Below are 11,986 nucleotides of genomic sequence, written 5' to 3' on the forward strand. Positions count from 1 at the left end.
GTCTGTTAGTCCTTTTAAAATATAAACTTGTGCACTGGTTAGAGGTGAGTGACCACTATTATTTTAAATCCCAGAAGCAGTATTTACAGGACGGCAACCATCAATCTCCCTTTTACAGCCATTTTCCAAAGGCTGGGAGCACAATTAGAAGAGAGGAAACTTGCTGTGTAGATGGAACAAGGCCAAGACAAAATGAAATATCCTCCTTTAGCAGCTTGTCCTAACACAGTTGTTGGTGTGACCTCACAAGAGTCAGGTCCCTGTATAGTGATTTATCCACCTCTGTATAAAAGCCACCAACATCCTTGGGTCACCATTTGTTTCTCAGCATCAACGACACATTCATTTCTCAACTGTAGTCACCATTAATCTCAACAACTTTTCACTTTAATCGGCCGTTTAAAACTGTTTCACTCCTATCAGGGCTGGAAATATTTCCTGGCACCTTCGAAAAGGTCCCATAAATCACCAGCTTAAAAGCAGATAGAGCTGCTGTGTGCTTTATTATTGCTGACAGAGTCGTGTTTGTGTCGAGTTTATTCCCTGGGTACAAAAAGAACTCAATGGCTCCACCACAGAACGAATGATAAGGATATTATTAATACTAATTTTTCCACAGTTTCAGTTTTGAAAATGTCTCTTTAGTGCAGTCAGCTACTTTGTTATCTGTTGGTTCATGTGCAATTAAATAAAAAATGTTTTCTTTTTCAATTAATGAATTAATAGTTGTTTTTTTAACATCTTGAGTACCTTTGAGCAATAATCCAAAATATTAAATCTACAGAAAATATTACTCCAAAAATAGACGATTCCCAAGTTCTCAAGTTTCAGCCAAAAAACAAAAACATTCATGGATAATTTTTGTCTTCATAACAAAGCCCAAAATCTGTGTCTGTTCTCCAGTTCATCTGATGTGTTGTTTCCATCAGCCTTGAAGCTAGGTGTATGTGTTACTTTTCCTTTGCTTCTCAATGCTTGATTTCTCATTTTTGCATAAAAAATAATGTTCTGAAAAAAGACAAAGGTGTCTAATCTCCTCCATCATACATGCACAACAAATGAATGAAATCCTGTACACCTTTTTATATCTATTACTATTGATACTGTAACAATTTAAGTTCATGTCCAAAAATGGTACTTTCCTTAATAAAAGGATAAAGAGAAACTATGCTCATATTGGATCACATTAGACACGCCCATCAACATGTCGATGAGTGTCGATAAAGTAGTAATTACAACTCATAGGTGTGACCACACCCACCTTTAATGCTCTTTTTTTTTACCCTGCTTTTTCTTTTAAATGCAAATATGAGTTCAAGACTGATCTATGAACATTTTTGACACTATCATGTTCAAATCTGTTCTTATCATTGTCAAAGCATTACGTGTTACTTTGAGCTCGGTCGCTATGACACAAAAACACACACAGAGCGCACAAAATCATCTACGCTATCATGACCAGCGTTTGTACTTGTGCCAAAGGCCACAGGAGGAAAATCTTTTGCCACACAAAGTAGAAAACACTCGGTCCTCTGCAGTCACCAGTTTTGTCATACAGTTTGAAAAGGTTGTGAAAATGATCCGCGGTTAGCACTAACTATGAAACCTAATGATGTGTTAACGACAAACAACACAACAACTATGTCCTTGTAAACAAGTCACATGATGACTATTCAGAGCCACCCTGAAATGGAAATGACCTAAACGAGCCTACGTCCATGACAATGGAGGGCAGTGAGAGGGAGGATGGCAGGATGAATATCAAAACCATTAATTGTTTTTTTATTTTATTTAGGTAGTTAAAATCCCAGCGACTTCATGTGGAACACTGCTGCTCCAAAGAGGATGTGCTCTAAGCGTTTAAGAGTAGATTCAAAGAAGTCTGACAATAGTGTCTCGTTTACCACCTGATAACCCCCAGGATGCTCACAGGTAGTCTGAATAATCTTTGTTCTTTTAGCACACAACTGACTCTGAATGCACAGGAAGATTTTAAGAATTGCAACTAAAAAAATTACACTCTTTGTTTAGCAACCCATAAAAAACCCCGATGTGTAACTTGACCCCTTGTTGTCGTACACCAGGGTTATTTGTCTGCATCCACAAGTGCCCAATGGTCCGCTGCGGTCAGAAGGCATTTGTGAGTCTAATTTAGTAAGCGTGGTTTAAACAGCATGAGTTTCTGTAAGAAACGACGTCCCTCTACCCAACAGAGCTGCATGAAAGAATACAAAAACTCCCAGACTGATTTTATGTAAAAACTCATTCCAATCTTGAAAATAAAATAACGAGTACGCTAAAAATGATGCTTATGTTAGAATGTATCCTTTATTAGATTCATTCATATGGACTAATTCACCAAGAGTGTTGGAGTCTGAGTCATGACATTAACCCCCTGAGCTCAAAGTACTCATAGATGTTGAGCAGGAACCCCCAACACTATCAAAATATTTGATTTCCAAATTTGTATTTATTTTTTCGTCCAAAGTCTCAAGGGTACAAAATAAAATAGACATCTAAAGAGGTCAAAAATTTAAAACACACGATTAGATTACTTATGGCTGAAGGTGGAGAGACCTTGGTCATCTAAAAGTACATAAACCTGTGTTATCATCAAATAGCCAACTTTCACTATTGCCGGGACCAGCTTCAGTGATCAGTTGTTCAACCATTTGCAGTTCACTGCAGTACAGCCACGTGAGGCTTCTGGTGAGCTCTTGTCCTGGCTTAAGCCTCAGAGGACAGTTTGATCAGATCCTGTGTGCCGGTATTGTCCATAAAGCTTCACTGAGATGAATATGGGAACATATGGAGAAGCCTCGGGACAATGGGGCTCTTGTCCCGCTGGCTTCGACAAAGAGGCCAAGACAGGCTCAGACAGGGGGCTGAAAACCATGCTGGGTCTGTGTGCGCAAGAGAGAGAGAGGCAGCGACACTGTGTGTGTGAATGTGACAAAGCAAAAACTAATCTACATTGCATGCATGTTCACTCGGAGTTATTCTAGAACTGCGTACAGCTTGTATTTTCAGAGCACACACCAGCGGGCTGTCAAAGTATCAGCAGTGTTGACTGACACATGTCACTTCCCATGTTTGTGTTGGCTGTCAGCATAATGAAAACATACGACCTAACCACCAACCTCTGTTTTACTGTTTTTGCCAGCCTCTGTAAACCTGCCCCTCCCTCATCTCCACCCAAACTACTGCTAACTGACTCGGCCAGCAGAGCGTAACCCACCACCATGACTGTGGGAACATACCCCTGACAGTAGTTCCTAACACATGTATAAGTCCACTCAAAGCTCTATATCAGTTCATAAGGTAATTTTTTAGATGTATTTTCTGCCTCATCTGTAACTAATTATCCTCCCAACACACCAAAGGAAAATCCCACTGCTGCTGGCCCATTCTGAATCAAATTACACGTCATTTGAAAGCACAAAGCTTCGCAATTACAATGTAAACCATTTTAGGATCATAATTTCACAGCAGAAAAAAATAAATAAGTGCTGCAGCGTTTTGTGGGCAGAGTGAATACACTGCAGAAAGAGCAGAAAAGCTCTTTTCTGTTATCTACAGGGGAAGATATCATGCGCTGCACACTAACACTTTGACTTTGGTCAAATGCTAGCTTTGAATATTGCATCTATAATGGGTCTTTTTATGTTGAAATAAAAAAATAAAATAAATAATTTTAATAAAAAGATTAAAAGTAGTTTTTTTTGTTTTTACAATCCATTAATTCATGCATTATGGTATTTAAACAGAACAACAGCTAAATATATGAATAAATGAATGAATATAAACTGGTGCACTCTGTCTCAGTAATGCGGGTCACCCTGCATGCTGGATGGTGGTGTAGTTTGGAAATCCCCTCCTCACACACCTTTTTTGGATTCAGGAAGTCTGCGACAACCATTAGCTGTAACCAAACCTCTGCCCTGGTCTAACACCGACAGCCGGCTTCAAGATGAATCCACTCTGTGGGTACAATTATTTGCAATGAAGATATTCACCTCTGCACTCATGTTGTGGGTTATTAGTTTAACCACCATTTTGTAACAGCAAAAATACACAAGGAAACAGCCACTAAAGCAGACACACATACACACATACCCCACACCCACAGACAGTTACACTGGTTATGTAAGAATAGATTCAGTTGCTGTGTCACTCAGAAGGCCCGACCACAGCAACGGAGGGAGAGAGAGGAAAATAAGGAGAGGCAACAGATTCATGTACTGATCTGAAAAAATGGGGGCGAGGGGGGTGTAAGGGGGGAAAGGCATAACGAAAGTCTTACCTAACCTGATGACCACAGGGAGGAAACCACACTGAATTACAGTTTTACTCCTGAACACACACGCACACACACACACGCACACACACACGCTTGCTACAGTAACGTACTGTATTGGCGAGGCGTTGTGATAAGACGTGTTTTCTTTACAGTTTGTGTTTGTAACTGTCACTCAGATCTTAAAGCCACAAACAACAACAAAGCTTAAGAAAATGCACTTTTTTTCATTTATGTTCTAAACTTCCATGCTTTCTTTTGAGAAATGCATGTAGTTATGTATGCGTATGTTACCCACAACCTCTCAATCCGTAGACCCACACAAACTGACCATAATTTCCACTTCTGAGCAATAAAGACTGTAAATGCATTGGTCCTTATATTCTGAAAATCGAATCAAGGATGTATCCTAGGATTTCAAAGCACAGTCTTTACCTGACTCACATGTATGGCCAAGCAAATGGAAGTTTCTTACTTTAATGCACTTTGGTAATTGTAGTTCTTTTTTCTTAAGCCATTTTTATATGTGAGCTTTGGTGTTCCAGTAAAATCAAGTGGGGATACTTTTCACACTTGTCTTTAAACAGAAGTGGAAAACAGAGGAAATAATCTGGTTCAGATGCATTTGCATAACTGGAAATACTCTTTGTGATTGAGGCGACAGAGCTGCCTGGAAAGACTCTACAGGAGGCAACACGTGTGATGATTACTAGTTAGCGATTACTGCATATAGAAAAAAGGTTGCAAACAGGCTAATGAGAGCTCCAGAGGACATTTGCATTTTCATGCAGCACAATCGTCAAACTCACCATTCAGGTATTTCACTCAGTCTTTAAGCTGTTTTTATGGCCTGAACACTGACCTGCCTTTTCATCTGTGCCTCAGTCATCTACAGCCCTTTTCAAGCTGTAAACATGAATAGGCCTGTAGATGAATAATTCCCCCAAACAATTGTTTAAAAATCTGCACCATTATCACCCATTTGAAATTCTGTCACACCCTTCCTGCGTGGCTTTTAAACCCTTTGCACTCTACAACCACGCAGGCCGACAACGACACTAACGCTGCCTGAAATGTGCCTGCAGTGTCCACAGTGCTACAGTGCAGCAGCACAGCAACAGTATCTGTGAAGATGAAAACTCACCACTGACCCAGATGTAAGGACGACTTCTTATCTCTCATAAATGTGAAGCCACAGACGTAACAGTAACTGACAGAGTACATTTTGGCAGTTGAAACTGATGAAAAGCTCAGTGATGGTGGCAACATTTGGTCCAATCAATTTCTTTTGTTTTATTTTGTTCTTTCTTTTTTTTTTCTGGAAAAACCTGAAATGACTGAGCAGTAACACCTCTGGGATATCTTTGAACAACTTAAACTACTCACAAAACTGGGTGTGGTTCACAAGGGACTGGCTGTTTTGTTTTTCTGACGTCTTCAAACTCAGTTTACACCTGTGGGTATTTTGGATTCAACATAAATGAAATTTAGACTCAGAGACAGACGAAAGGGACATATGGGAGACATCCAGACCCCACACACAAAGGCCATGAAACGGAAGCTAATGTGAGATCGCTCAACTCAGTTTTACCTGAATGTTCTTCTTAAGTATAAAGGGAATATAGCATACTTCAAGCATACCAGTCAAGAAAGGTGTTTTACGAGATCAAATCTAAACCAGAAAGGAAAAATTAAAAAAATAAAATAAAATAATGAAAATTACTAAGAGGTCTTATAGGCTTAAATCAGGCTCATAAACAAATCCCAGGCCATTATTAATGTTTTATTGTGACAGAACATTCATTCATGGACAACCTGCTAATGTGAAAGTAACTATGATTCATTTTTTAACAATGTTTTTTAATCTATTGTCAACTTAGACCCAGAATCCATATGAATTTTTATTTGAATGCAGTAGCTAAACAATAAATAAAATTTTAAATTATCAAATAAATTGTATCATCATTTCGGAAGAACGGATGTATAAAAACTTCTTGGATAAATAAATAGCATCGCTCATTTTCAGGCTGATTGCCTCTGTCGGGGGGAATACGGATATACTTTTTTCATATTTTCCCCTTATGACAATAAGTTGTTTATCATTAACTCCTCAGCTGTATTGATCCTAAACAAAATGAGAGCCTGCCCCCCCCTCCCAAAAAAAAAATCCTCTTTTAAGGATTTGGTAATGAATGGGTAGAAAAGTAGCTTCATTCAGCTCCCTCCTCCTCTCTCCGAGCCCTCCCTGCCCATTACAATTCAGGACCCCCTCCCCCCAAACACACACACACATTAACGCACATTAACACACACACACCCCTCCCTGCCCGCCCCCTGAAGCACACAGGCAGGAGGTGGGTGGGTTTCCCCAACTATTTAAGGAGATTCCAACAGATGGTTGAGTGACTTTCCTCCTGGGGACACTTTGCTCTTTTCCCAAACTTCTTGTCTCCTTCACAACAGACTGGGCTACTTTTGTTTTTCCTTTTCCTTCCCCCAAAACATTTTTTTTTAATTTTACTCCTGAGCTTTTTCAGAATTGTTTTTCCTTCTCTTTGGACCCCAAAAACTTCTGTGCTTAATATCCTTGTGAGATCAGACAACAGCTCATTGACTCGGTGAGGACGGTGGAGCTAACCATGCCCTCAGACTTTCTAACACCTTTCCTGGAGAGATCGCAAGGTGAGAGAGACGTTCTTTTATATTGTACAGCATGCCAAGTCGTTTGCCTAATGATTGAATAGGAGATTAGCCATTTATTGTCGTAAAAACCACGTGTTGAATGCTAAAATTATATGAGTGTGGTTTAAACTTTAATATTTTGTAGAAAATTCAGATTCAGATGGTGTTAAAAGCTGTTCAATCTTTAGTTGTTGTTATGTTGTAACTTTACAGTGTCACGTGTTAACTTTTTCAGATTTTGGGGGCTTCATTTAATATTTTTTTTTTGCAATTTTTAAATGTTATTTAATGAAACAGTAACAGGAAAACAGGCTGTTTGCTGTTTCTTTTAAATTATGTGTTATTTTTAAATTATTTTTTTGTGCAACTTTAGAGATGTTTGAGCAAATCCAATTCATAAGACCTCTGGCTTTAGCTGCAACTCTAAAATCTCCTTTCAGCTCGCCTTGGCCCTGCAAGCCCCGCTCCAGCGCTCCAGGAATGCACGGCACTCATCTATTCTTCTCCTCTCTCCTTTTGTGCAGCAGAATTTCCGCAGCCTGGAGGCGACAGATGGCTCGTCTACCAGCTCCCAGCAGCAACGGCAGCAGCACAGTCAAAGGGTGCTCGGCTTCCAGCGACGTCACTCTCTCTGCCCTGTGACCCTCCCAAACTCCAAGTTCAACAGCAGCAGTTGTGAGATGACCGAGTCAGCCTGTTGGGGCCTAAATGTGACCTCCAACCAGCAGTGGAGCAGGGAGGGTCAGCTTCCCCGCTCCTCGCTCAGCCACATCCCCTTCAGAGTTGACCGCTCAGTCAGCATGATCGAGGGCAACAGTTTGGGAGGGAGAGAGGACAAAGCAGCCAACTTGTCCCCACCACTGCTACTCCCCCCACCTGGCCTATGCATCAGTAACACCTCCATCTCCTCAGCTGCTTCCTCCTCTTCCTCCAGACCCACGCCGCCTCCACCACCACCACCACCACACATCTCCACTCGATACAAGACGGAACTGTGCCGCACATATGAAGAAAGCGGGGCCTGCAAGTACGGCGCCAAGTGCCAGTTTGCTCACGGCATGGACGAGCTGAGAGGCCTCAACCGCCATCCCAAATATAAGACAGAGCCCTGCCGCACGTTCCACACCATAGGCTTCTGTCCGTACGGTGCCCGCTGCCACTTCATTCACAACGCGGATGAGCTCAATGCCGGCAATGCTGCTGCGTCTCCACAGAAGCAGAAGCTCAGGCCTCCTCTGCTGCGCCACAGCCTCAGCTTCGCAGGCTTCTCCTCCTCTCCGCAGACCTTCCAGCCAGTAAAGGAGTCACAGCCTTGCTCCTTCCTTTTCACCAGGGCCTCCTCTGTCTCTCCTCCTCCGTCCTCCGTAGGAAGCCCTGAGCTCCTTTCCCCTCTCTTTCCCGAACCCGGCCCACTGAAGCATTACCCCTTCCCCTTCTCTGGCATCGGTGACCTGGCTGGTGACAGCGGTGATTCAGCTCTGCGCTTCTTCGCCGTGACCGATTCTGTCAGCGCCCGGTGTCCCACCTCAACTTTCACACCCAAAAGCCTCCCTTACCTGCTCCCCCAACAGCCTCCAGCCTCCCTGAATGCCTGTCCCAGCCTTCAGCGCTGCTCCTCAGCTGACTCCCTCTCTGAAGAGGGCTACACATCCTCCTGCTCCCTCAGCTCTTCCTCCAGTGGCACTGAGTCACCGAGCTTCGAGGGCCGACGACTACCCATCTTCAGCCGCCTTTCTATTTCAGACGAGTAGGGAAGGGTTTTACTGTAGGGCTGAATTTAATCAGGGATATATAGTCTAATAGTTTTAACTCTATGTGGCCAGTATATGATGTTGGTCTTTTCACAAAGAATTAAGACATTGGGTTTTCTGTTCCCTCTTAAATCCAGCAGAGTACCTATCTTTGTGCATATTGCATTTTTCATCCAAGCAGTTGTAGCGCTGCTCAGTGTTCGTCCAGTTTAAGCTGACTTTTCCTTTTTTTTTCTTTTCTTAAGCTTGTTTTTCATGCCGTTGTTACTGCTGTATACTGTTGTATACCCATTTTTAGGGACTACTCTGAGGGTTCTTCACTCAGCTCAGCATTCATCCTTGTGCTGTTCCTGCTCAGAGGGGAGTTCTGTGTGAGAATTCCCTGTACCCTTATTTATGAAGGAATTTAACATTAGTGCTGTTCGCTCTGTACTGTTGGGTTTATTTGCAGGTCAGTTTCAACAATGCAAGCCTACAGCACTTCTCCAGTCATATTTTGGGCAGTTTAACTGTAATTCTTTCCAGCTTCTTGTCCAAGACGGTTGAATAACTGTATGCTGCCACTGACTGATCAATTGATTGTATGTCAGCTACTTTAAATGCTTTAGCAACAAAATCTAGCCCAGGTGTAGGCATCCCACTGACTCTAGTTACCAAAGTTAGAGTTCTCCTAACCTACTAGTACTGCTAGCCACGGCAGGTGATACACAGTGTTATAATTATTACTATAGCCTAACACTTTTTTTTAGCCATATTTATTGCTTTGTGTACGATTTATTGTTCGTGTCATGTTTGCTTTGTGATTGTGTTTATGCATTCTTAATAATGCCTGAGAAATTATGCTTTACTTATGCATTCATTTTGTCCATCTGCTTGGTTTTACACTTTCCAGTAGCTTTAAGAAGGCTTGCGGAGAGGAGAGGGAAGGAGGACGTGAAACATTTTGGCATTCTGTATTTATGTTGCCTTACTGGCTTATAGGCCTGACAGAAATCAAGACTCGCTGAGCTTTCACGCCACAAGCAGTGCAGTGCCTTCTCCAGCATCCTCTGCTATTTGGTGTCGGTGTGAGCGCACAGCGAGTCTACTCTCCTCTCCGTTAAGCCTCACGTCCTGATCCACGTAACATTTTCTTCAACTGATAAATCCTGTTAAACATAAAGCAAAACAAGACTTTGATGTGAGCCAGCAGTGGCAAATAAAAATGTCGGTACATTATGAGATACACCAAAACCACCAAGAGAACGAAAACATCTTTTGTAATGTGTGAAAAGTGCGGTGATGTCCTGCACGTCAGGACCGTTGTGTCTCGTGGTCAAAATTTTTTATAGTTTGTTTTATAGTTGACTTTAATCTATCCGAGTTGGTTTAATGACAATGTGTTTGGTCGACCTCTGTTGCACGCTAGCTTGCCAAGTCTCTGAGCGGCAGGTGAAATCACGCGAGTTCAAATAAAATTTAGGCCAGATTTTAATTTTTTTTTTGTTCATGAAAATTCTCTGACCTGTCCTGACGAGTCCAGAGAGGCTTCTTGTTGCTGTAGCTTGTTGCTGTAGCTTGTTGCTGGCTTGACAGCGAGCTGTTTTTGTAACTTTTAACTTAAAGTCTTATTTATTTTGATTTTCAAAGCAGAACCTATATTGTGTTGTTGGATAATGCGTGTTTTGATTTACATAATTTAAGTGCATCTATTGTTTACATTCCATGGGTTATGTTGATATGCTAGCTCTTTATCTTAATATATATGTCCACCTTTATTTCAAAATAAAAGTCCTTGAAAAAATAAGAATTCTATCTTGAATTTCATTACACTTGTTTCCTTTTGTTACCATACCTTCTTAAGGTCAGAATCTAAGAATTAGGTCAATTATTTAATATGTAAACTATGATTACAAAAAGCAAAAAGTAGCCCATTAACCTTTCTCCCACATAAACACGTAAACTCTTACTTCACTTCACCAACATTTCCAGTAGAATTCTCACATCCATACATCAATCACAACAAAAAAAAAAAACTTTAGTTTTTTAATCCCTTTTCCCATCTTTATATTCAAACATAAAAACAGGTGATGCAAATATTAAAGAGCTTTAGTGCTGAATAACACTCAGAAGAAGCAACTGGAAAAAGGCTTACACCTTCAGTGTTTGTTTTTCTGCATAAAATTTGAGCAACTGAGGAGAAATTCCTCCTGAGTTAAAGGCAATGGCAAAAATAAAAGCACATGTTGAGCAGGAAATCAATAACTCAAATGTTCGTTTTTGGGCAAAGCTTTCCCACGAGCATCACTTTAAGATCCTGCCACTGTTTTTAGAGCTTTTACAATCATCTGTGTTTCATTCACAAACAAAAGGAACAAAGATTAACTCTTTCTCCTACTTGTGTTTAGGGAATCTCCCAGCCCTCCCCTCTGTGTGCGTGTTTATGTGTGGGAGTGCGTTCTGTGGGAAGGGGAGTGAGTTTTGTTGCAACTCGTCTGAACAGACCAATTTAGAGTGAGTGACACTGGGGAGAATGTTTGGGCAACAGATGCTCGAACAAAGACTTCCCAGAACACAATGGGGCACTGAGATACTTGTGACTGATTTCCATCTATTCACACAAAGTGGAGCAGAAGTTGAGGTCCTCCCCTCTCTCTCTTTCTCTCTCCCTCTCTCACTCTGTATATATGTGTGTGTATTAAACTATTACTGTAGGGAAAAAATGCCTGAATTCAAAACAATAAACCAAAATATACAGAAAAAAATCAATACTGATCCATTTTTAATGAGATGATTACATACTTCTTTTTTCCCTGCACAACATCGTGCTGCCCCGGACCTCATATGTTCTTCGTACAAGCTGTTATTATAACCTATGGTTAATATTAAAGGCACAAATGGCCACATTTTGATGATAAAAAAAAAAATAATAATATTTTAATAATATTTTATTTTATTTTTAACAATCCCATATTTTAATGATCACTGTAGACAGGGTTGAACTTTTCATGCACAATATGGCGAATTTTGTAAAATGTCTATCTAGTGTTTCGTAACACTAACCAAGTAGTTTTGATAGTAAAAGTTACCAAACAGTGAATGAAACACGAGTGCTGATGACACATGGCACTCGACTGATCCTAAATAGAAATCAGTGACAGATTTGATGGAAGTTATTTAATCTTCCTCTAATTCTAAGAGTTAAATAGTGATCACATTGACACTCTGGACTGAGATGCTAATGAGGCTAGAAGTGTGAAACGTTGTGTATGTAACG

The 11,986-nt window shown here is 40.9% G+C and overlaps 1 protein-coding gene across 1 annotated transcript; it reads left to right on the top strand.

The window, feature by feature from the left end:
• The first annotated feature begins 6,647 nt into the window (after positions 1–6,647).
• Positions 6,648–10,516, top strand: LOC120738393 (mRNA decay activator protein ZFP36L1). The gene is made up of 2 exons (XM_040039599.1): positions 6,648–6,979; positions 7,507–10,516. The coding sequence occupies exon 2, from the start codon at positions 7,660–7,662 to the stop codon at positions 8,728–8,730; it is 1,071 nt and encodes a 356-aa protein (XP_039895533.1). The 5' UTR covers positions 6,648–6,979; positions 7,507–7,659; the 3' UTR covers positions 8,731–10,516.
• Positions 10,517–11,986: the final 1,470 nt, after the last annotated feature.

Source organism: Simochromis diagramma, unplaced genomic scaffold (assembly GCF_900408965.1).
Source record: "Simochromis diagramma unplaced genomic scaffold, fSimDia1.1 OVJJ01000031.1, whole genome shotgun sequence".
In the NCBI taxonomy this organism is placed as follows: domain Eukaryota; kingdom Metazoa; phylum Chordata; class Actinopteri; order Cichliformes; family Cichlidae; genus Simochromis; species Simochromis diagramma.